This window comes from Myxine glutinosa, chromosome 8 (genome assembly GCF_964187855.1).
Source record: "Myxine glutinosa chromosome 8, kmMyxGlut1.1, whole genome shotgun sequence".
Lineage (NCBI taxonomy): Eukaryota > Metazoa > Chordata > Myxini > Myxiniformes > Myxinidae > Myxine > Myxine glutinosa.
In genome coordinates this window covers 80,120,949-80,147,814 of record NC_136268.1, presented here as the reverse complement: position 1 = coordinate 80,147,814, position 26,866 = coordinate 80,120,949, and the positions used below count along the sequence as shown (strand labels likewise).

Below are 26,866 nucleotides of genomic sequence, written 5' to 3'. Positions count from 1 at the left end.
AAACCCAGGCTAGGCAGCTTAGAGGTGAGTGTGCTTACCTTGATGGAATCCTTGTCATCACTTTCAAACAATGATCACTCACAAATTATAATTTTCAGTTTTCAATGCTTGTGGCATTGGAAGTCGATCGACGTTTTACAAATGTTAATACAACCTCTGCCTTCTCCTTAGAAATGCTTTTCACCCCTCAGCCCAAATTGGGCTAAGGGGTATTGTCGTCACGGGCGTCCGTCAACTTTTGGTTTCCGTCAATTTCAAGAACGGCTTGTCCGATTAAATCCATTTTTGCAGTGTGTGTTGGGGTTGAGTAGAGGAAGGTTCCTTTCGAAAATTGGCGCGCTGCGATTTTCAGTATGGCCGCCACGGTAGCCATCTTGAAATTGGTTTCCGTCAATTTCGAGCAGAACGGCTTGTCCGATTAAATCCATGTTTGCAGTGTGTGTTGGGGTTGAGTAGAGGAAGATGCCTTTCGAAAATGGGCGCGCTGCGATTTTTAATATAGCCACCACGGCAGCCATCTTGAAATTGGTTTCCGTCAATTTCGAGCAGAACGGCTTGGCCGATTAAATCCATTTTTGCAGTGTGTGTTGGGGTTGAGTAGAGGAAGGTTCATGGGCGCGCTGCGATATTCAATATGGCCGCCACGGCAGCCATCTTGAAATTGGTTTCCACCATGCATGGGCTGAGGGGTTACGCCCGCTTTACTGTGCTATTTATTTGAATAGTAATCTAAGGTTCATCAAGGGGCTAATACACATACTCCAAGTAGGATAAAGCTAATACATAGTAGACGACATCAGTTTACAATTAAACATGTTCATGTAAAATTAACAAATTAACACAGAATATAGGATTTCATTGGGATTCTAACCAGCATCATGTACTTTGAGATCAAATGGGAAAATCAAAAGGTAATCAGAATAGCCTGCAAACCACATCCAGCAAGAAGATAATCCATCCAGGATCATCATATTATATTTGCACAATATCAGTTCACCCACGCTAAGTCGTGAATGCTTCCAAGGCCAAAAACGATTCCTCTCTCAAGGTGCTAGAGGGTTTTGGCTTGGGTACGAGCACACAATGGCAAAATATTTCAAAAGTAATCATGATATTAAAGCGCGGCGTTACGCGCGCTGCTTGTGAGCAAGGAGGAAGCGGACAAGCGGTAACATATAAACGTCTTTATTGTAAGACTACACTGTAACACTTCCGGGCTGGTCGCCCGGTGTATATCATGAGGCCACGCCTACCCCTCGGGCGTGGCCACCGCCCACTTGGTGCGTGGAATGATGTCACCACGCCAGTGGGCTTTTGTGTCCGCCACAATATCAAGATATTTAGCATCCACCAGCAAGGACACCTGGCTTAATATTCCACAGGAGTACTTGGCACAAGTCTCGACTTTTTACCCTCACCCACCCACGCTACCCACCCATCATTCTCACTGCTATCACTACGCATCGACCCTACCACCACCACATCCCCTCTCCACCAACCCCCACCCTTTTAGTACAGCTTGGACAAAAAAAAGTTAATGAAGAAACTTGCACAGGCAATGTAGAAGACCAATCTTCAAAAATCGCAAAAACCTATTGAAACTAGAACGGCACTCGGTAATAACGTATACCTCCGCCAGGCTGATCAGTTTACGTTTTGTATCCCACTGACAGGCCGGATCTGGATTTGGACTTGAAACAAAATCTAATCAGCTTCTTCTTGTCACCTGATTAACTCACCCACCACGTTTTGTCATAACCTGCCCACAACTTTTTGAAATATCATGCTATATATCGTTTTTTTGGGCCCCCATCTTCTCTCAATGGTGAAGAATCACTTGACTGCCTCACTTGACTGAATCACTTGAATCACTGTGCCATTTACATAAAACAAAAATGATTCTAAATGCATTCAATAAATCAAGTTACAACATCTTCGCTAAGGTTATCTCACCAGAAAGAGAGTGAGGTGAGGTTAAATCGCATATTTAATGTTAACACAAATCGCATACATCACCCATTGTAGGGTCATCAGCCTTGTAAGCATCGAGCTTGTCCTGAACCATCTGTGCCAAGTCCATATTCTTTGCAAAATCTCTGCAGGAAGAAGGGTGTGGAGAGTGGGGTGGGAGCGGGAGGGGAGATGTAGAGAAAATTAAATAAAGATTCAATCCATTGGTTAAATGATCACAATCATCTATCTTTCCCTCGCCATCTGGTGAAAGAAAGCTGATCAAGACCTTTTCCTTCAAACTTCATCCTTAGACAGGCAAATAAAAAAAAATTAATGCCAAGACATAATGTAGTTTATGGACACAATCAAGTAAATTACATTCCCCATCTCCCTTACTCCTGCTGACCACAAAATAATACAATCGCACTTTGTGCTGCTCAATTATTTATACAGAACTATAATTTGAAGTTGCTTTTTTTTTCTTTTTTTCTTTTTTAACATACAAAGTCAAGGCTCATGGAAGAGCTGGAAAGCAGAACGGAACAGGATGAAACAGAACAAAAGGAACGGAGACAGAGTGGTTGAGGGACAAGAGTAGGGGAGGACACATGGAATGGACAAGATGGATACCGAAGTAAACTCTCGGGAAGGAAACACGGGAACCTGAAAAGAGGTGGGCTTGCGATGGGGGTGGGGGCAGGGTGGAGGAAGGTGGGAGAGAGTGGTGATTAACGGGGGTACATCATGGTTTTAGATTGGGGAGGATTTGAGGTGGTTGTGAACAGCTGCCCTGGACGACAGAATGAACGAGATGGTATTCATAGAATACTTACCCTGAGCAGTAAGCTTGGTGTGAGCCAACTCTTCTGTTTTTGAAGATTTTTTTTTTCCCCCTTTCATCCAATATGGCTGCCAGACCACGTGAGCGATTAAATCATAAATTTATATTCTCTAATATAATTGTTGCGTAGATCACGCTAAAGAAATTTCGAACTGATCAGACCAAGCGTTGTCCCTGTCAAATTATGACGTCATAATTAAGGCACCAATGACATCGTTAACACCTATTCCCCATATGGATTTCATTACATGAGCCACCTTTCAATTTTTTCCCCCATGGAGCTGTTTTGGAGATAGAGGTGCAACGTTTTTCGGTTCTTCCAAGATAGCGCCTGTACCACGTGACCTATGACGTCATATTATCATGAATATATCCTACAGGAGGAGGTGCTCTTATGGTGAAAATTGTGTCCATCAGACCAACAGTTGCTTAGAAAAAAAAATTCATACTTATCTGATGAAGCATTATACTTGGCAAATTATGACGTCATATAGAAGGCACCAATGACATCATTAACACACACTACATACCCAAAAGTATGTGGACACCGAACATCACACCCATATGTGCTCATCGGACATCTCATCCCAAAATCATGGGCATTAATATCGAGTTGGAACCCCCTTTGCTGCTATAACAGCTTCTGCTCTTCTGGGAAGGCTTTCCACAAGATGTTGGAACATTGCTGCAGGGCTTTGCTTCCATTCAGCCACAAGAGCATTCGTGAGGTCGGGCACTGATGTTGGGCGATTAGGCCTGGCTCGCAATCGGCGTTCCAATTCATCCCAAAGGTGTTCGATGGGGTTGACGTCAGGGCTCTGTGCAGGCCAGTCAAAGGCTTCCACACCGATCTCAACAAACCATTTCTGTATGGACTTTGCTTTGTGCACTGGGCATTGTCATGCTGAAACAGGAAAGGGCCTTCCCCAAACTATTGCAACAAAGTTGGAAGCACACAATCGTCTAGAATGTCATTGCACTTGTCTTTCAATCAAAGTACATGTCTTTGAACATGTCTTCTTTCAAAGAACATGTCTTTCAATCCTGACAAATCTCACACTCTTACCAAGTCTCTTCGAAAAGACCGACTGGAAAACCCTCCCATCTACTTTCTCAACAATCCTCTCCGAGAAGTTCTGTCACTCAAGCTTTTGGGTCTCACTATCTGCCATGATCTTTCTTGGGAAAACCACATTTCCAAGCTGGCCTCCAAAGCCAGTCGCCGACTGGGCAACCTCCGTCGTGCGAATTCCTTCCTTGGCACACCTGAGCTCCTCACCACATACAAGGCTTTCATCCGCAGCTCAATGGAATACTGTTCCCCCCTCTGGGCCGGTGCTCCTGCCTCACACCTAGCTCGGCTTCACGCTGTTGAAACCAAAGCTTTCAGAATCATTGGAATCTCCTGCGATGAAGCTAACTCCGAGGGCCTTTCACTCACTCACCGCAGGCAAGTTGGTGGTCTTTCTGTCTTCTACCAACTTCCGGCCTTGCTCCCCCAGCTCTCTCTGTGCTCTGTCCCCCGAATATTCCTACAGGTCGCACAAGATCTGCCAGCAACTCTCTTATGGTTAAACTGCCAAAATCTAGGTTCTCTGCTCACCTTCACTTTCATTCCCCTTTTCTCCCGCCTCTGGAACAAACTGCCCCACTCCCTTCAATCCCACTCCTCCCTCCAGGTCTTTAAAACAGCTGTTCACCACCATCTCTTATCTTCCCCCATCCAAAACCTTGATATTTTGTACCTCCGCTAATTCACCCCAGCTACACTTTTTTGAAATTCCAACTTCTTTGCTGGAAGTCCTTGCAGTGTCCATATGTTTTATACCTCTCCCACCTCCCCACCCCCAAGCCCTCTCCCTCCCACATTTCTCTCGATGTCCCTGCTCTCAAATGTTGTGTTTGTGTCCTTCCCCCTCTCTCCCCATCTTGTCTACCACTCCCCTTATTTTGTGTTTTATGTGTCGGTTTGACTTTTTGTGTGATTAATGTTAGCTCTTTCACGAGCCTCGATCTTGTATACAAAAAAAAAGAAGAAAAAATTGTATGCTGTGGCGTTAAGATTTCCCTTCACTGGAACTAAGGGGCCTAGACCAAACCATGAAAAATAGCCCCAGATCATTATTCCTCTTCCACCAAACTTTACAGTTGGCACAATGCATTCAGGCAGGTAGCATTCTCCTGGCATCCGCCAAACCCAGATTCGTCCGTTGGACTGCCAGGTGGTGAAGCATGATTCATCACTGCAGAAAACGCGTTTCCACTACTCCAGAGTCCAATGGCGGCGAGCTCTACACCACTCCAGCCGAAGCTTGGCATTGGGCATGGTGATCTTAGGCTTGTGGGCGGCTGCTCGGCCATGGAAATCCATTCCATGAAGCTTCCGACAAACAGTTGTTGTGCTGACATTGCTTCCAGAGGCAGTTTGGAATTCGGTAATGAGTGTTGTAACCGAGGACAGACGATTTTTACGCGCTTCAATACTCGGCAGTCCCGTTCTGTGAGCCTGTGTGGGCTACCACTTCACGGCAGAGCTGCTGTTACTCCGAGACGTTTCCACTTCACAATAACAGCACTTAGTTGACCGGGGTAGCTCTAGCAGGGCAGAAATTTGACCAACTGACTTGTTGGAAAGGTGGCATCCTATGACGGTGCTACCTTGAAAGTCACTGAGCTCTTCAGTACGGCCCATTCTACTGCGAATGTTTGTCTATGGAGATTGCATGGCTGTGTGCTTGATTATATATTCATCAGCAGTGGGTGTGGCTGAAAGCCAAATCCACTAATTAGAATGGATGTCCGCATACTTTTGGCCACGTAGTGTATCATATTCCCTATGGGGAGTACTTGATAATGAGTCGTGCTTCTATTTTTTCCAGGGAGCAGTTTCGGAGATTGAGATGCAACGTTTTTCAATTTTTCCAAGATGGCACCTGTATCGCATGACTTATGACGTCATAATTATGAATAAAAAAATTATACAGGCAGAGGCGCTCCTATGGTAAAATTTCGTGTCAATCGGATCAACGGTTGCTGAGAAAATGAATTTTAAAAATGCAGACATGCACGTACGCAACCAAATGCCTAGCCCTGCTTTTCGCTTCGGGAGCGTAGGGTAATAATGAGATTGAAGAGAAGGTGGAAGTTGTTTCCACAGGTGGGGAGAAAAAAAATAGGAAAGAATCAGTGGAGGTGAGCAGTGATTCTGGATTTTGGGAGTTTCACCAGAAGGGGGTTTATGGTGGATCACGTGTGCCATGCAGAAGCCTGGTGGTGAGGGTAATGAGGGGGGAGGGGGACAAAGCATAAAAAGGCAGAGGGTGCAAGACCAGAGGAGACGGGAGAAGTCAAATACCATCAACCTGCCTGTGATGGCAAAGTAATAAGCCCATAGACTCGGCTTCATCATGGGAGATTCGAAGGCTTTTGGAAATTCCTTTGCTTTCACAGCGTCAAGCTGAGCAAGGTGTGAGGCAGCACGCGCCAGCACAGAGGGGAAAACAATGCACCATCAAGCTGCAGAAGAAGGCCTCATAGGTGGATAGGAGTTCAGGTGTGACAAGAAAGGACTTTGTTCGATGGAGGATGCCCAGGTGGCGACTGGCCTTGGAGGCCATCTTAGATATGTGGTTTTCCCAAAAAGGAACATAGCTGATGGCAAACCCTAAGAGTTTGAGTGACTGATGTCCGTAATCACCGATAATCCAAGACACTTTATCCCCTAGCCCCCGATTACTTGTCATGCTGGCACTGGTTATAGTTTTAGCTCAGCCATTTTACAGGCATTTCAAATTGAAGAGAACGAGGAATTTTCTTTAGCAATTTGATAAGTAACCTTTTTTTTTTATTCGACCCCTGAAAGTAGTATCTTGCTGTCACATCTGCAACAATGTAATGTTTTTGCGAAACAACCTATATCAAGGCAACATACAGCGGAGCCTAACTGTACAAATAAAACCCTATCCCCTAAATAAATAAATTGTAAAGCCTGTGAATGGTTAATTTGTATGTTCACAAGAAGTCAAACACTGTGAAAAACAAACAGCTGCTTCAGTGACAGTTGAAGGACAATGCACGAGCAATGAAAGGACTACAATTATTGAGCAATTTCCTCACAAATGAATGCGAATGCCTGGAGGTTAATTGAGGCGACAGGAATGCTGTCTGCAAATCCAAGAAAAGCCACAGCCCTTCTGCATTTAATGGGGAGGAAATGTATGAAGCCATTCTGATAGAAAGGTCAAGTCTGATCTATTTTAGGTTTCACCAGATGTCAAGCACTGCAAGAATGCATGAAGATCACTTGGGACAAAATCAGAACAAAAATCAAACTAACCCACATGGACAAAGGAAAAGTACATTAAGAATGACATTCAAAAGGAACAACCATGTCCAAAAAAGGCAACGACATCAATCACATAATAAGCCTTCATGTCAACACCACCAATGGCCTGCTGGTCAATGTCATAATCTACTCACTGATCACCACAAGCAACACACTCACCCACGATATCTGACAGCTGGGTACTCCTTGAGTGTGGCACAGAGAGTGGCAATCTGCTCAGCCAGTCGCTCCGTGTCATGGCTTCGCGCATTGTCCTTCAAGGGACTGTAGAAGCTCTGGAATGCTGCAGGCACATCAAGCGAAAAGACCTACAAAAAATGCATGTATTGAAAATTAAAGGGAGAAATACCAACTTTGCCATTTTTGTGTGACGAACATTGGTGTAGGGGAATGCAAGTGTGCAGCGTTACAATTGGGGGTGGTATTAAATAAATAAATAGTAATTTAAAAACATTTGAGAGAAGTAACTGCTTCAAGTGAAATATTAGACACGCCCAAATAAATTAAATGTAGGTATTATATCAGTAGAGAAAAAAGTACAAGGCAAAAACAAAGATAAATTGAAAATCCGCAATGACAGACACCAAAATTAAAGGATTTTCAAAGCTTCATCTCTTCAAACATTACACTTACCAATGTTGCCAATTAATGAAATGCCTTGAAAATAAGAACCAAAACCAAAAGCGAAATATGTCAGTCACATCGGATGGAATCAACAGAACGTTGAGACAAACCATGATAACTGTTGTGGGAAGCAAGAAGAACCCGACGTTTCAGGAGTTAACCGTTTGTTGGAGCAAAAGAGTAACAATAGATGAAAACCTTGTTTGTTTACAAAGTTAACACAGAAAACGCCAGCTTCTACTTGTTTATAATGGCAGTTAGAATACCTTTATCAATGTTCTGTTGATTTCATCCTTTGTTCTACCTGTCCAAGACTAGTTCTTAATTTGATCATGCAAAGTGCTTGGTCGTTCTGTACATGTACAATGTGGCAGCTAGATCAAAAACAAACAAAACTAGATGGTATTCAGATAATACTTACCCCATGCAGTCTTGAGAAGGACTTGGTGAGAGCAAACGCTACTGTTTAAGGTTGTTTTTTTTTTAAATCTTTAATCCAAAATGTCGGCCAGACCAGTGACATACGACATCACTTATCAAACTATATTTCCGATGGGTAGTTGATCAATTTGATAAAGTTTCGCATTGACTGGTTAAGCAGTTTCAGAGAACGAGATTTTCATTTAGATCCAATACGGCTGTTTATTGCCTAGTTTTTCATGGACAACTTGTATAAGAGCATAACAGCAATGGTAGGCCATTGTGAACATGTAATGTTGTGACTTCTGGTAATTGCGGAAGTATGGCAGAAAGAAACAAGAGCAATAAATAACCCCGTGGAGGACTGACTCCACATTTCTTTGTGGAGTTTCTGAGAAGATTTTTTAACCAAGTGTTACGGATTCATCACTTCCGTTGTTGTGGTTTTCATCCACTGCAAACATTTTTGATTCCATGTATTATTATTGCTGTTTGAGGGAAATAGCAATTATTATTGTCAAAAGGTAAAAAGGTTAATGTTTTAAATGAAACCGGAACCGAACGAAGAAGAGGAAGAGGAGAAAAGAAGGCGGAGCGAGTGAATCGGGGAAGAAGCCGAGCGGCGTTGAGGGTTTGAGCCAACGCTAGCGAACGGAGGTCACTAGCGAACTTTTGGGTTTCCCGGGAAAGGGATTCCTGCGACAGAGTTGTTATCGCTGTGACAGATCAACCTGCGTGTCAGGTTTTGCTGTCGATTCCGAAGAGAATCGTTGGACTGCCGTTACGTCTTGAGTGCGGGCCGTCGGCCATTTTGACCCGCGCGCTTTGCGCGTCGAGCAAGGTTTCTTTGCTTCGTCAGCCGTTTTCACCAGATTCAGACGTATCTGGTGTGTGTGTGTGCAATGTGGCTTTTGAAGGTTAATTTGTGGTTCGCCGACTGTGAGCCATGGAACGTCCATACCTGAGGGTGTGATTTCCCAGTCGCCTGGGGGTGCCTTTGGATTTCCCTGTCGCCTTGAGGGCGCCTTTACGCTCGGAGCTTTAAGCAGCTTTGTTAAATAAAGAGGTTGCATCACCGGCGATAAACATCCGAAAAAAAAGTCTTGAACACTGCAGAACACAAATCGCCTGGTTGGAACTTCCAAAAACTGTCCGTTTAGCAGTACTTGCACAAAATAGTACGCCATTTTATGTCATCTCATCCAATCAAATTTGCCACTCGCTAAGCCTGGTGTTGGCTTAGTGGTTAGTGTGCCGGCTTGGGATCCTAGGATCCTGGGTTCGAATCCCGGTCGATCGCTGAATTAACACCAGGGGGGTTGACTCAGCCTGTCATCCTTCCGAGGTCGGCAAATTGAGTACCAGCTTGCTGGGATGAATGATCCCGGTGTGTACCCCGGTTTAGAATAGGTACACCGTATCCCTGCGCATTGTAAGAGGCGACCAAGGGTTGGCGTCAGGAAGGGCATCCGGCCATAAAAACATTGCCTCAAACAGGGAACCATGATTGTCATGGGGCCCGCAAGGCTAACCCCCGCTCTAGCGGGGAAAATGGCCTTAAAACGATCATTCATTCATATTCATTCTGAGAGTTTCAGACAAAAAGGGAGCTTGTAGTAAATATAGATCGTGCTCAGAAACACAATGGGCAAGAGTTTTAAAAGACTCTTCCCATTTCCTTTTTCCTCAAGACTGCAGGGTAAGGTGTTCTATGAACTCTCTCGTTTCATTACTCGACTAATGCTGGTAATTGTAAAATAAAAATGGTGAAATAACAATGGAAAGTGAAAATAATATGGTCATACTACTTATGACACCAACTGCACACCTGAGACTCGTATGGTAGGAAGGCAATGTTTATCTCCTTGAGAGTTTTTATCATCTTCGAGCAACGAGATTTCACAAGGTCCTTGAACATCTGGTCTGGACAGGCTGAGGGATAGAAGTACACAGGCTCACTTTTACACAACAAAATCACTTCATCTTGCAATCAGGCTTGTGTAGTCCCATTTCAGAAACACCATCAGGCTGAAGGCCGAACCACGAGGCCAATAAGTCAAACAAGCGTTATGCCTAGGTCCCCCGTCGGGGAAGTGATGCGAGTTGACAAAGTGAAAGACGCAGAAAACATGCTATGATATGATATTTCGCTCACAAGGTTCAGACATACATGGAGGCGGCCATCTTGAATTTTGACGTGGCGACCCAATTTTCAATAGCGTTCTTCCTTATGCCTAGATACACCCACACACCAGATTAGAAGTTGGTACTTCACTTATTTTTCAAGATATTCCGCTCACAAGGTTCAGGCATACATGGCGGCGGCCATCTTGGATTTTGACGTGGCGACCCAATTTTCAATAGCGTTCTTCCTTGTGCCTAGATACACCCACACACCAGATTAGAAGTTGGTACTTCACTTATTTTTCAAGATATTCCGCTCACAAGGTTCAGACATACATGGCATCAGATATACATGGCGGCGGCCATCTTGGATTTTGACGTGGGTTGCACCCACACACCAAATTCGAATGCGGTCCTTCGCTTATGCACGCACGCCCGCACGCACGGGAAAACCATAGTCCACCTTTCGCTCAGCGGTGCGACGGGGGACAATAATCATTACCTTGAAATACACCTTTAGATGTTATAAGCTGAAAGACATCAGAAACACATCAGAACACAAGAATAACAGCACAATCAGTCAACAAAGATAGAGCTAAAAATAATAAATAAAATTTAAACTCACAGTCGGTGAAAAAAACGTGTGCTCCTTTGTATTTGCAGCCTCCCATATCTTTAAAGTCAGCAATCAGAGCTTGAACAGACTGCAAAATGGAATGAAATTAATAACATTATCAGCACCAAAACTCCAGATATTGGCTACAAAATGGGCAGGCTCGTTTGTGTTATATAAATGAATTCCCTTGGAAGGAACTTCAATGCAGGAGCAGGTTAATTAGGCCCAACAAGTGTGCGCACTGGCTGCGAACCCATGGTTGTTTGTTCGTGTTCTGCCCTATTTGAATGACGCGCATCAATCAAGGAAGCAGCACGTGCTCTTTTTAATAGTCTTTGGTATGACTGCTGGGGTCGGGTTTTAAGCGCGAAACGCAGAGTGGATGTTTTAAGCATTATGGCACTGGGCGTGCCTATATTAACGCCAGGTGCATGTCGTCTCATCTGCCAATGTTCTCAAGATCTCATGCACGACAATTGGTAGAAGCTTCTCCATGAGCCTCAGGTTACCAATAAAAGTGCAGAGAGATTTTGTTATAACTGCTAAGTTATCTGAATTTATGAACAAACGCACTGAAAACTGGAAAGATAGAAGGAACCAAAGGTTCCATCATATCAGTTTGCAAAAACCACCCATTCCTTTGTATGGCTGGAAAAACCCATAACTAGTACACAACACCCCAATTCACCTTAGTACTCCATGCCTTCCTGAAGGGAATACCAATAATATGGTACAAGACTCACCGCAACACATGGCGTAATCAAGTACAAGGCCTCAAGGCTGGGAATTGGCTCACGACGCTTCTGGATGTCTTCGACAACTGAAACAGCACAACAACAAAATAACTTAAATTAAGTAAATGTAGATATGAGCAGTGACATGCACAGCATTGTCCACTTTATCCCAAAAAAAAATTCTCTCCACATATATTCAGTTTTTACGTCCGCCACCAAAGTTGGACGGAAATTATGATTTCACTCGTCTGTTTGTCTGTGAGCAGGATATCTCAAAAAGTTATGGACGGATTCAGACGAAACTTAGTGGACAAGTTGGGTGTGGGACAAGGACAAATTGGTAAGACTTTGGTGAAGATCCGGATTTAAAGCATCAGTGGCATACAAAAGAAACTCTTTAGCCTGGCGGAGGTATGAGCTCTCAGTGCTGTTCTTGTTTTCCAATATCATTAGACATCGTTTTATACATTTCAGTCAACAGCATTTTTTCTTCGTTTGATAAAAATAAAATGCCCTTTTAGACACAAATAGCTGACGATTCCTAAAAAAAAAAGAACAAAAAAAAAGAGATTATTATATTAATTATTACTATTCCCCCCCCCCCCTCCCCCCCCCCCCCCCCAATTAAGTGTTTGGTGCTCATTGATGTACCATACATTAAGTGGAGGAAGACAAACAGGTCATCCGTTTTAATTTGAAATGTCTCGTCCTTTTTCAAATACAACAAAGGAGTAGAGCGAATAGCTCAGAAGAAACCAATCCCACCTTATTGTGTGGCCAGCCACACGAGTTAGGCCTGTCTGCACCCGTCTATCATGTTCATCTCCAGCACTACCTTCCACCTCAGTTTTGGTCCAACTCTTATCCTCTTGCCAACTGCATCCATAATCAAAGGCTTGCCCATCAAGTGATTGTCCCAACTAATGAGCACATGCCACAACTAACGCAGGCATGCCTCATTGCTCATATCCCTTATTCCTGCCAATCTCCTGATAGTCGCACTCCTCTTCCTTAGCTCAAAGAGATCCCAATCAGCCTTCCAAACATCTGCACCTCCATCCTATGCAGCAGTCTTCACTCTTCCTTTCTCAAGAAACAAGCTTCTATGACATACAGGAGCACTGATCTTATCATTTTGCAAGTCTTCAACCTCAGTCTAACAATGGGCACAAGTTCTTCCAAATATGTATCCAGGGAAACATTGAGGTGCTTTTGCAGAATAGACCAGGAAATAGGAAATGGAATTCAATAGAGTTAAATACAAGGCCATGGATTTAGGGAGAAACCACAACAATGGAGAGAATTTTATTCATAGAGATATTCAAGAGTAATGCGGAAACGAAAACCTATCACGGACGGACGGACGCACGGATAACCAAACGGACAACCCGAAAAATTTATGCCCCCGGTGACTTCGTCGGGGCCTACCACTTCTAAAAAACCCTACCGCTTCCGACTGTTTTACAATTTTGTTACCTTGTTCAACATTTTTTTTGTCATTGCGTACACATCCTGTGTTGTAAGGAATTGTATTGGGTTAAGGAAGTTGTATTGGGTTGAGGAATAAGTCTCAAGCAAGAAGGGTATAAGTTTCCTTTCACTGTGTAAAAACCCTAAACTCAGATAGGAGCAAACAAGCCGAACCAGATCGATGAAAAGCAATAGCAGTTTGATCAAGGGACTGATGCATTTCATACTAGAACGACACTCTGTAGAGGGCATACCTCCACCAGGTTGAAAAGTTTATGCTTTGTATCCCATCGATAAGCCAGATCTGTATCCATACCTGAACAAAAATCTAATTGGCTTGTTCTTGTCACCTACCCAACTCACCCACTAACTTTTGTCATAATCCATCTTCAGCTTCTTGAAATATAACGCTATGTGTCGTTTTTGGGGGCATCTTTCAATGGTGAAGAATCGCTTCTTTTTTATTCTCATATCTGAACCTTCAACAAAATCGAATAAATTCGTCCTTGGCACACACCCAATCCGACAACTAAGTTTTGGCCGAACCAGTCCACAGCCTGGTGTTGGCTTAGCGGCTAGGGTGCCAGCTTAGGATCCTAGGATCCTGGGTTCGAATCCCGGTCGATCGCTGAACTAACGCCAGGGGGGTTGACTCAGCCTGTCATCCTTCCGAGGTCGGCAAATTGAGTACCAGTTCACTGGTAATTCCCTGCTCGTCATAAAAGGCGACAAAAAGGGTTGGCGGCAGGAAGGGCATCCGGCCGTAAAACATTGCTTCAAAAAGGGACCCAAAAAACAACAACAACCACGGTCCCCGAAAAAGGCCAATCCCCGCTTGCGGGGAAAAATGGCCTCTAAAGGTGTTCTCTCTTCTCTCAGTCCACAACTTCGAGATATCCTGCTCACAGACAAGGAAACAGACAGGGGTGAAAACATGACTTCAGTGACTGAGGTTAAAAAATAATAATAATAATAACGTCATGTGTCCACCACAAATGCTAAGATAAATACATGAAAAAAATTAATGATCAAGCTTAAGAAGGTAGAGCTGAAATTGTAATCTTCCGCGATGAAGACGAGACCCTTCCCCCCACCCCGATGACGGAAAGCTTCCCCCCTCCACCGATGAAGACGAGAAGCTTCCTCCCCCCCCCCACAGGTTTGTACAGTGCATGCATGCTCAGCTAGTAATCTGCTTCTTGTGAATGACCCAAAATCCAGGCTCACTGCTCCTCATTCGTTCCACCTTTTCTCTCAGTTGTAGAACCAACTTCCTTCGTCTTAGGCCGTAGGCAGGTTCACAGGAGGTGACATGTCATGACGTCATTGAGGTGCGATGTACAACACAGTTGAAAACTTGTTATATGCTACGACGTTGCTCATATTAATATTTCTCCACGAGATATTGGACCGATATAGATTCAGAAGCAAATAAACCTTTGCGCTTTTTAATAGTCATGTTAGCTAGTGAGTGAAGAGTCACCAGTACGTAGATATTTTTCTTGGTCAGAGAAACGGTGGCTTCCAGGTAGTTGGTCGACAAGGTGTCATGATGGGGCCTATAACCAGGAATTATTTTGGCTAAAAAGCTAAAATAGAACAAAATGAAGAAAATCGAGGGGTGGCATGTATTCTGCATCAGAAAGCTACAGCGGGTGAAGTAGTGTTGCCATTTACAAAAAAAACCGTGGGTAAAATATCAAGAATGCACACGCATGTGCACGCACATGCAGTGCTTTTTTCCTCCTTTCTTTCTTGCATGAGCCCACTCCACTCCCCACCCATTGGTCATTTGCAAACTGCTCTCCTTAATAATTCAGTTCCTTCATAAGCCTCGCTACTTGGATTTAAAAATAAATAAATAAAAAACAGAATCACAAAGGCACCCATGACAAGCTGGGAATCCATCTTCATGGCTGAGAACCAACCCGATAGAGGTCACCACTCTCTCGAAAGGTGTTGTAGTTGGGGTTAAGAATTTAAATTGACCCAGGTACCAGCACACAATGACTCTTTCACTTCCACCAGTAATTGTTAGCAGATGGGACACATGGCTTCACATCTCTCCGAAGTTTTGTGCCCTCATTGATGTCCAACGTGGCTGTGAAGCGCCAATATGGCAGTTCATTATTGGGTCAACAAACTGACTCAGACTGTACAGTTCAAAAGCGAGTATGTTACCTCAGCTATTTTGACAGAACATGGTTGAGTTACTAAATAAATTTAGTTATAAACTTTGCTTTGACCACAGTGAAACCACTGAATAACTGTACATGAAAGAACAGGATAGTACAAAGAACGACTTAACACTTACAAGCTATTTTTCTTAATTTTTTTTTGTTATTGGAAGACGAGATTTAAAGGACGTGTCAAGAAAGACATTAGTTTTGAGTGTTGAATAACATCACGTTGCTAATGTGCATTTTAATTGGAACAATTTTTTAATTCACATTCTTCACTTAAATATAAAAATAAAATAATGCCTCCGGCCACCTTCGGGGGCGCAGGCATAAAAAAAAACCTCAGATGGAATTTCAACATGGCAGTTAGTCAGCTTAAATGATTTACGAGGAGAGATTTTTTTTTTTTCCTGGGTGTCATTTATATCAATAACATTAACTTTACCAGAAGTGCCACAAAATATGTAATTGGCTGCTATGCTTAAAATGATAATGCAAATTATATGCATTCAAAGCATATTCGCTGGTATTTCGACAGCAAAGTATATTGGTAGCTTCTTTTTTGTGTGTGCGCACACCTGTTTGGCCCAGATAAATAATAATGCAATGTTAACTATTAATTGATTAATGTCTCCTCTGAGTTTTACGCAAATGTATGCAATTTAATTGCATTTTCAATTTAATTTTAATTATTTAAGTGGCAGCTTTTCTTCTTTTAGGCTGGATACGTTTGTTCTATTCAGAGCCTTCATATTGAAAGCTTTGCTGTTGGATTAGTTAATTTCAAATGCAATTTTTATGTCAGTTTATGCAAATTTAATGTGAATGTATAGTATTTTGCTGGTATTTGAATATCGGGTGATTATACAATACATGCATTATTGACAAAAAAAATGGGGATCACAGATCTAAGATTGGCAGCTTAAACCTATACACACAGGATATATTTCCCTCTCATATTGATATGAGCTGCTTTTTTGATGTGTATAATTTGCATTTTTTACATGATAAAATATGCAAATAAATTTGCATCAACATTCCAATTATATATATTTGACAAAAAAAAACAAGCAATTGCAGGTTTGCAAACTCAATATCTCATAAAAAGCATATTCAAGTACTATCAAAGTGGTTAAGTATAACTGAAACACAAATTGACATGTCTTCTGGAAATCTACCTTTCACATTTACAGCTACAAAGCTCTTACAAGCACATCCGCCAATGCAGCTTATTGTGCTCTTGCACCAACACGTGACCAGCTCATTGCAGCAACAGTTCATTGCAGGCATTGGAGGCAATAGGTAGAGTGGTCCAAACTGGAACCCAAAGCAAATTCCTATTTTGGGGATCAAACCTGGATCCACTGACCACCGGAAGATCCCCTTGGACCCAGATATTTTTTATGCCGTGAACAAACTTGAGTTGCGTTACGGATTCGTCACTTCCGTCGTGGTTTTCATCCACTGTAAGCATTTTTGGTTCCATGTACTATTATTGTTATCGTTTAAGTGAAATGGAGAAAACTATTTTCAAAAGGTAAAAAAATTAGTGTTTAAAAAGAAACCGGAAACCGGATCGGGAGAAACCGGAAGAAGAGGAGGAAGAAAAAAAAAAGGCGGAGTAAGTGACGTCGGGAAGAAAAGCCGAACTGCTTTGAGGTCTCGAGGAGACGCTGGCGAACAGGGGTCACGAGCGAACTTTGGGTTTCCTGGGAAAGGGATTCCTGTGACAGAGTGGTTATCGCTGTGACAGATAAACCTGCGTGTCGGGTTTTGCGGTTGATTCCATAGAGAATCGTTGGAGAGCAGGTACGCCTCCAGTACGAGCCCGCACGCCATGTTGTTTTTTTTGTTTTTTTTGGTGTACAGAATGGAGGCTCGTGAAAGAGCTAACATTTATCAAACAAACAAATCAAACAAACAAGCAAACAAAGTATATAAAAAGGGGAGCGGTAGACAAGATGGGGAGAGAAGGGGAAGCACACAAACACAACATTTGAGAGCAGGGACATCGGGAGATGTGTGGGAGGGAGAGGGCTTGGAGGGAGGCAGGATAGGTATAAAACGCAAGGACACCAAGGACTTCCAGGAAAGAAGAGATCCTTGCTCCCGAGGAAACCCATAAGAAGATTCGCCTCGCTCCCACCATTTCGCATCGCTCCCGCCATTTCGCATCGCTCCCGCCATTTCGCATCGCTCCCGCCATTTCGCATCGCTCCCGCCATTTCGCATCGCTCCCGCCATTTCGCATCGCTCCCGCCATTTCGCATCGCTCCCGCCATTTCGCATCGCTCCCGCCATTTCGCATCGCTCCCGCCATTTCGCATCGCTCCCGCCATTTCACCTCGCTCCCGCCATTTCACCTCGCTCCCGCCATTTCACCTCGCTCCAGCCGTTAGCCTGGTTTGCGAGTGTAACGTGGATTTCGATTGGGAATTTGTGGTTCTCCGTTTGGGAGCCACTGAAGGTTCATACCCGAAGGTGTGATTTCCCAGTCTCCTTTTGGGTGCACCTTTGCGCCTCTTTGGCAGCGTTGACTATCAGCCGACTTGGATTCTGGTCTCGATTCGACATTTTTCTTGCGATCACCGGAGCGTGGATTGACTTTGGCTTGGTGCCAGGACAATGACTTTGGGAATGTTCTTTTCGCTCACTTGGAGCACAGTGAGTTATTGAATAAGAAACTGATGGTACCATCACAGGAATTATATGGTATTGTTACAGACACGACTTTGATGTTAAGGTGGGCCGAGCGGAATGGCCGTCGTGTCCGCACAAATTACCCGATTGTACTCGAACGTTGACGAAGCCGCGCCACGCTGGCTCAATAAGGAAAAAGAAGACACACGGCTGAATTATAATGACAGACACCAGGGATACGGTTCTCAAGACCTCCGGAGGAGATTATATTCGTGCGGAAGGTCAGATTACAGGGACGAGAGGTACAACATAGAAAGACAAGCACTTAGACACAATCTTATATTATTCCCCAACAGACGACAGGCAAACGGGACAAGGCTGACTCACACGGGGGTTGATGGCAGGAAAGCGGTTGTCGATGGCTCCAGGTCCTCCTGGGCTCAGGGCAGGATCGACCCGGTCCGGTCCAGAGATGCGGAAGGTTTCACAGTGCTCGGAGGGGACGTTCTTTCACAGGCGGGCCTTTCTCTCTCAGCGCTCGCAGGCAACGTTCTTTCTCAGGTGGGGCGCATCTGACTCAGCGCTCGCAGGTCCTTCTTTCTCTTCAGCTGGGGGCGCATCTCTCGTCACGTCCGCTACGTGGCCGCGTATATCCGGCGGGGAGTGACACGCCCTCGGCTCGCTAGCACCGCCCCAGATGGAATCGGTCCGCCCTTCTGATTGGGTGCGGGGGGTTACCAGGCTCCGCCCTTGAGGAGGAGCTGACAGCCAGCCCCTCCGTGGTAACCCCGTGGAGCGTGTGGTCAATGGCGCTAATCGAGCCGGTGTGAGGACGCATCCTCCCCCGCTCCGCCGCCATCTCCTCTGTTGTTGTTGTAATTGTTGGGGAAGAAGATGGAAGGAGGTATGGGAAAGGTCCTAAACTCACTACTGATGCCATATAATCACATTCTGGTGCAACGAAGAGTCATAATTAATGGAGACGAGGCCTTAACTGACATAGAATAAGAATAACTAGGAAGATGTCCGAAAGTTGTCTACGTGTGGTGCGGTGGACCTGGGCACGACATTTAATGGGGGAATAAGGGGAAGGTCGGCTCTACTGATTGTTATTTACATGCAATGGGACTAGGGAATGGGGGATTGGGGAAAGTTGGGGAGTATTGGAGAAAATAGGGGAATATTTACAAGCGGATATGGAGGCCAAATTCCATATTCGCAACATTGCACCCTTCTCTACCCTCGGGGCGTCCCGACCCGATAAATTTTTACCTACTTTAGTGTGGCACGCAATGTAGTTCCCTCTACTATTAACTCTACCCTGAGTGCGACAGTTTTACAGATATTCACAAATGAGTAAATATGTCCCCCTGCGACGTTGCACCCTTCTCCTCACAGAAACACACCCACAGGATAACCGAATCCGGAAAGAATTCTCAAACTAAACATACAGCCGGTAGGGAGCATTATTTACAAGATTACGCTGATATCTACACTACGATCCAGGACCTGTTTTTGGAGGAACACATGCAGATGTTATGCATAGAGAGAGCGCGCTTGCCAGCATCGATACACCAACCCACGAGTGCTCTGTGGCCGACGGCCTTTAATAACGTGCAGAGCACCCTTTCCCAGCATCAAAAGCACCACCCCACCACCAATCGGTGCAGTCACCATTGTTCATTGGAATAAAAATAAATTCGACAACCCCTAACCCTGCAGGTGTCTCTTACTCTTCTTGTGGTGCACTTGGTGTTAACTAAAAGTGGTTCACCTGTATGGCATAGGTGCCACGTTGACCCATAGGTCCATCCCCGGGTGGTGCTTGGCCGCAAACGAACTGCGGTCCATTGTGGGTGGCCACAAACATTGCGGTCCTTATGGTGTATCGATCCCGGCAGCAAACAGCGAAAGTGCAGGCCCACAACTGCGCAGCCAGCACCTCTCTCTCCTCTCTCTCTACCCCAAAGCCAGATCCTCGGAGGTGGGAGACAAAAGAAGCAGACAAGTACCAACCTCCTGACCCCCTCCATCCGGACCAAATTCAGATCCTGGGGGGACAGGGCCTTCTCCATCGCTGCTCCCACCCTCTGGAACTCACTACCTCACACCATCAGAGACTCCTCCTCACTCACCACATTCAAAACATCACTAAAGACCCACCTGTTCAACGCTGCATTCAACATTCAACCCACAGCATTTAACCCCTGACTATCTCTTCTCCTTCTCCCTCCTTTTGCTTTAAATATTTCCCTATTGATTCTTGTCTTGTCTTTTTGATTCTTGTCTTATATATATGCCGTATATCGCTGCTGTTTGTTTTCTTGATTCTTGTCTTTTTGCAATTGTTGTTTTCATGTATTGTTATGCATTATGTTTTCCACTCTGTCAAAGCGCCTTTGGGCTTCTGGAAAAGCGCTATACAAAATAAATGAATTATTATTATTATTATTATTACAAGTGAGTAAGGTGGTAAGGGCGCAAAAGTGCACGCAATGTAAGGTGATGCACACTGGGGGCACATGGGAACCAGGTGAGACAGGTACGTTCCTATCGTACGCCCCCCCCCCCCCCCACCAGGTAACCTACATGGCCCCTCCCTTACCCCTTACTGTATCCACAAAACACAACACTACCCATAAACATCTACTTTACAAATCAACAAACATCCCTACTGTCTTCCCCGTTCCTCCCATATACCAAATTCGTCTTCTCTCCCTCCTAACCAATCAAATTTGCCATTTTCAACTCTCATCAAAATTTGCCATCTCCAACTCAACATCATAATTTGCCATTACCAATTCATCATCAGTCCCTCCTAGGGAGGGAGAGATGGAATCACCCCAATGTCTCATCCACGTCGTGATGCGTCTCACAAATCCACACAGCGATTCATCTCCTGCAACAAAACAAAGAAAACACAGGTGTGGAGTCATCATCATCACCACAGGTAAGTGGCTGCGTATGGTGCGACAGGTTCTTCAATCCTAACTATTTCCTAAATGACTTTAACAACTTTACACTACCCGGGGTCTTTCTCCGGCCAAACCATTGGCCCTCTTACACTATGGGTTCTAAAAACCAATTCCCATTGGCCAAACTGTGGTGCTTTCCAATTTGGGGTCTCACTCCCCCGATTCATCTCTCGGTGCCCTCGCACAATTTCTGGGCTGTGGCGTGTACCTCTCCCAGCGGGTCTACCCACCTGCACACCTCCACCACTGTAGTTGCCTCCGAGCTTACCTGCTCCTTACCCTAACCTAACTACCTGGGGAAGGCCCTCTGGCTCTCTCCCCACTCGGTGCCCTCTCTGGCACTGGGCTGCCCGATCCACACCCGGGATCCTCAGGCACCCACTCACAACTACCGGCTCCCAGAGCCCACCTGCGGCCTCACCTGGCCGACATCCTCACAGTGGTGGAGTGCCCAACCAACTACACACACTAACAGGCTACACGCCCAGCCATTTCCACAACACTAATGCACCCATTCACAACACCATTCTGCAACGCACCACAGATGCCAATATCCAACCACAATTTACCTGTACCCTCTACCTAACACTTACACTACCCGCCCCGGGTATCCGTGATGGGGGTCCACTCTTCCCCCATTCACACCTTCGCACCATGCACACCACTCCGTACCACTCACTCCAACTCTCTCCACACACCTGTACTTGCACACCTGTGCTCTCATTCTTGGTGCCGCCTGCACCCTTCTCTCCCCAAGCGCATTCGCGCTGATCCACACACTCACTACTCACACACTGCTCCACACACCTGTCAAGTTGCACACCTGTGCAATCACACCTGTTCAATTCTCACAAACACGGCATCATCTCAGCTAACTACTCCCTTCTGAAACTTGCGCTTCCCAGTCGTCCCTTTAAACTATTACGCTCCCACGTCATTATCATCCACACTAATCTACCTGCGTCCCCACTACAGGTATCAGTCACTAACTAAACTTAACGTTACCTAATGTCAATCCTCGCTAGATCCCTACACACCATATCCTAACCCACCCGGGCTAGTTTTCACTGCCATACACCCCATAAGCTATTGCTCCTTTGCCCCACTTGGGCAGGGTGGCAGGGATGCCACTCTTACCCACCGGGCACATCGCTCCTCAATCCCCCAGTCCTCTGGCACTAATAAGCCCCCCTTATTCAGAGGTACTGGGTCCCGCCTCGGCATCTAAAGCCGAGGCAATCCACGGGGGCGCCTGCTCGCCGGTGTAAGGTCTTATCCGGTCGGCGTGGACGATCCGAGGGAGGGCTCGTGGCCCCATTTTGATCTTAATGACCACGTCACAGATTTGCGACAGGACGACTCCTGGGCCTTGCCAGGGGGAGGTGAGTTTTGGGCACCTTCCCTTCCGCCTCCGGGGATTAAAGAACCAAATCTTCATCCCCGGAGCGTATTGACTCCCCTGGCTCCGGTCGTCGTACCTGCGCTTCATCTTTTCCCCCGCCAGATGGAGTTGGCGGCGGGCGAAGGCATGGACTAGCTCCATGCCTTCCTCTAGGTGACGTGCGTACCCCTCCCTCGGCGGGTTAACCACTGTGTCTGGCACGGGACCGCATAGCAAGTCGGCGGGAGCCCGTAACTCCCGCCCATACATAAGCAACGCTGGACTGCATGCGGTGGCCCCGTGCTGGCTGGTTCGGTAGGCCATGAGCAAGTAAGGGAGATGTTCGTCCCAGTCATCCTGACGGGTGGCGGTGAACAGTGCCAGTTGTTGGATTAGAGTTCGATTGAATCTTTCCACCATCCCGTCAGATTGAGGTCTTAAAGGCGTTGTTCTGGTTTTCCGAATTGACAGGAGACTGCACACATCTTTTAGCAATTTGCTCTCAAAATTTCGTCCCTGGTCGGTGTGCAACTCCTGTGGAATCCCATGCCGGCACACAAATCCTTCCACGAAGGCCTGCGCTACCACCCCTGCTTCTTGGTTGGGGAGGGCGTAGGCCTCCGGCCACTTGGTGAAATAGTCCATTACCACGAGGATATACTTATTACCTTGGCGGGTGCGGGGCAGCGGTCCTAGAATATCCATAGCCACCCGCTCAAGGGGGGCCCCCACCTGATGTAATTGAAGGGGGGCCCTCATCCTCCGTGCTGGTCCCTTTTTGGCAGAACAGGCGTCGCATCTCCGACACCAGTCCTGTATGTCGCGCCCCATATTCACCCAATAGAACCTCCGGCGGACCCGAGATATTGTCTTTGTCCTGCCCAAATGGCCGCCGGAGCGGGTACCATGCACCTGTTGCAATATGACGTTCTTGAATTTGTCAGGGACTATCACCAGCCAGGAAGTTCGATCTGAGGGAACCTCCACCCACTTGCGATACAAGATGTTGCCTTTCAATTCCAGGGTCTGCCACTGAGCCCAATATGCCTTTGTTTGTGCCCCGAGGGGGGTGACCTCTTCCCCCTTTGGTCTTTGCCCCAGTTTGACCCAATTGAACACTGGCCCCAGGACAGGATCCTCCTGCTGGGCCGTGCTCCATGCCAAAGTTCCGAATTCCTCATCTGCAGTTAGTGGCAAAATTGGCCCTCTCACCCGGGTTGCCCGGACAACGAGGGTCGGGTCCGAATCGCCCAATTGTTCACTCTCCTCGTGTCTCGCACAAAATTTGCAGTTTTCTCCCAGACAAGGACGCCGAGAGAGTGCGTCCGCATTACCATGGGCCTTCCCGGCCCTATGGGCCACATCAAAATCGTACTGCTGCAACTTTTCCAACCACCTTGCAATTTGGCCCTCCGGTTCCTTGAACCGAAGGAGCCATTGCAAGGAGGAATGGTCAGTTCTAACCAAAAATTTCCGCCCGTACAAGTACGGGTGGAAATGGTTCATGGCAGCCAGCATAGCCAATAACTCTTTGCGAGTGACGCAATAATTTCTCTCGGGCCTACTTAAGGCCCGACTATAATAACCAATCACTCTCTCCACGCCCTCCTGTGTCTGAGACAAAACTGCGCCCAATCCTTCCTGGCTCGCATCCGTGTCCAGGGTAAATGTCCCGTCACTAGTGGGGTAAGCTAGAAGGGGTGCGGATGTTAAACACCCCTTCAATTTTTGGAAGGCCTCGTGGCACTCCCGTGTCCAATTAAATCGCGTCCCCTTCTCCGTAAGCCGGTGGAGGGGACGGGCCAACTCCGCAAATTTCGCCACAAAGCGCCGGTAGTAGGAGCAGAGTCCCAAAAATCCCCGCACCTCTTTGATGGTACGTGGTGCGGGCCACTCCTCTACCGCTTTAATTTTGTCTGGGTCCGTTTTTACCCCCTCGCGGCCAATCACGTGACCTAGATAGGCCACCTCTCTTGCAAACAAAGTGCACTTGCTCGGGTTCAGCTTCAACCCTGCCTGTCTGAGGCACCCGAACACCTGGTCCAAATTAGCTACTGCCTGGGGGAACGTTTGGGCATGTACCAGGACGTCATCCAGGTACACCAGGCATGACTGCCATGGCATGCCGCCTAGTACATGCTCCATCAATCTTTCAAAGGTGGCGGGGGCGTTACACAAACCAAACGGCATCACAGTAAACTGATACAGTCCCTTACCTGTGGAAAATGCCGTTTTCTCCTTCCCTGCCCTATCCATCTCCACCTGCCAATACCCACTCTTGAGGTCCAAAGTTGTGAACCAATTTGAGCCCGCAACGGCATCGAGGGTGTCATCAATCCTTGGCAGGGGATATGAGTCCTTGAGTGTCACGTTGTTTAGCTGGCGATAGTCCACGCAGAACCGCGTGGTCCCATCCTTCTTTTTGACCAGCACAACAGGTGACATCCAAGGACTTCCCGAGGGCTCGATCACACCTGCGTCGAGCATTTTTTCAACCTGCTCGTCAGCTTCCGCCCTCTTGCTCCAAGGGAGCCGTCGGGCGGCCTGACGAATAGGCCGGGCCTCACCGGTGTGGATCTGATGTTTCACCAGGCCCGTACGTCCAATATCCTCGGTGGACAGGGAGAAGAGGTCCAAATGGGACCCAACCAGTTTGTGTAAGGCCTCCCTCTGGGTACCTCCCAACTCTACGCTGCTACGATTTACCATCTCGCAAATGGGATCGGGCCAATTCCTACTTGTTATTGAAGGCTCCCCCCGGGGTCGGCTCGGCTGGACGTTCTCGCCCCTCACTGTCGCGACTTCCTCAACGGGGGTGCAGCCAGCTACCCTCGTGCCCCTTACTATAGTGCGTGGTTCTGTACTCATATTTATTACTCGGACGGCCACTACCGGTCCGTCCGTTTTTACAAGGGTGCGGCCCACGATTAAACCCGGTATGGACTGCGCTGCCACCGGTTCGACCAGGCCGCAGGACTCCTGCCATGTTGGGCGAGCTGCCCACCGGGCCGGCACTATCGCCTCGGCCCTTGGGGGGATGGTCACGGCCTCGGAAGCCTCCAGCTCCGCTCTCTCGGCCGTGCTCACTCCCCCTAACGGCAGCTCTTCTACTCCCACCTGCAGGATCCCCCGGCACAAGTCGATTTTACAACCGCTGGCAGTCAACAGGTCCAACCCTATTAAACATGGGTCGCACACCTCCGCCACCCAAACATCTATCTCCCTCCTTACCGACCCTAACTTGAGGGTCACAGAACCACGCCCTATGATCGGGGCCGTTACCCCGGTAGCAAGCTGCAAACTATAATTTTGCAGGCGCTGGATCTTATCCCAGCCACCTGCGCTCGAATCAAGGACCACAGGGCTGATGATCGTGGCGCTAGCTCCTGTGTCCACTACGGCGTCTACCCCAACGCCGGCAATTTTGCATCTAATTGTCAGGCTACCGGTTCCAATTTGGCCACAATAAATGACCTGTCGCGTCAATGAGGGCTCTCCTCCATCCTCTACTGCCGAACACCGCCCTACGTGCCCGACACCTTCTAGTTTCCCGGGGTCTGGCGGGGGGGTGTCTGGGGTCGGCTAACCCGCTCCCCCCTGGGCGGAGTTGAGGACCTCAACTGCCGGGGATCATCCCGGCGCGCGTTTCGACAGTGCCGCGCCAGGTGACCCGGGCGGTTGCAGGTATAGCACCTCACCTGATAAGGTGCTTGCCTCCGGAATTCCAAATTCCCCCCCCTGTAGGTCCGAATTGGATTACCCGCTCGTGGTCCACCGCGGGCCACCTCCGGGGCCGCCTGCCATGGTCCAGGTCCTGCCAGGCGCTGGTCCACCAGCCTCCGGACCATGCCTGCCAGGTCAGGACCCACGTCGTGGGCGGGCCCCCTAAGGGGTCCGCCCTCCATCGGGGGTCCCACCTGGCGGACCGCCATTGCGAGACGCTCGCCCCCCCGGGCCAGGGGCCTCGCTGCTTCCCAACGGGCCGCAGCATCAGCCGCCTGGCTCAGTCTGCGGGCGCCACATGGCGAGCTGTTGCCGGAGCTCAATGTCCGGGAGGGCCTGGATAAAATGGTCCAGCGCCAGGCTTTCCCGGGAATCCGCTGCCATGCTAGCATGTGCGATCCCCACTGCGCGGCGAATGTCGTGGGCAAGTTCCCCGATGGCTTCCTGGGGCTTGCGCTTTCGCAGCGCGAGCTGAGCTTTAACAAGCTCGCTCTGCTGTTCTATTCCAAATCGATTAATTAGGGCGTCGCGGAGGGCTGGCAGGGTGAGAGCACCCGCTGGTAATGCCGTCAGCACCTCCGCCGCCGCGCCGCGCAATGCGGCCACCAGGTGTACTCCACCTTCGTCCTCACCCCAACCGTTACCCTTACACACACAGTCGAACTGCGCCAGGTACGCGCGTAGATCACTCTTGCCGTCATACGGCGCGAGTGGGACCTTGTGGGACCACCTCGTATGCGAGTCGTTGCCCGCCGGCCGGACCCCGTGCGTCGCCCCTTGCGGGGTCAGCGCGGGGCCGAACCGGTCGGGCCCCCACAGTACATTACCCCCAAGGGGCTC

At 47.3% G+C, this 26,866-nt stretch overlaps 1 protein-coding gene across 1 annotated transcript in view; it reads right to left on the bottom strand.

Annotated features, from left to right (window-relative positions):
• The window catches only part of LOC137432623 (syntaxin-binding protein 1), a 116,888-nt gene that overhangs the window by 40,719 nt on the left and 49,303 nt on the right, over window positions 1-26,866 (bottom strand). Inside the window, exons 4-8 of the mRNA XM_078783430.1 lie at window positions 11,667-11,743; window positions 10,933-11,011; window positions 10,012-10,115; window positions 7,299-7,447; window positions 2,012-2,096 (exon numbers count right to left, since the gene is read on the bottom strand). Of these exons, the coding sequence (XP_078639556.1) occupies window positions 2,012-2,096; window positions 7,299-7,447; window positions 10,012-10,115; window positions 10,933-11,011; window positions 11,667-11,743 (494 nt within the window). The remainder of the gene's footprint in view (window positions 1-2,011; window positions 2,097-7,298; window positions 7,448-10,011; window positions 10,116-10,932; window positions 11,012-11,666; window positions 11,744-26,866) is intronic.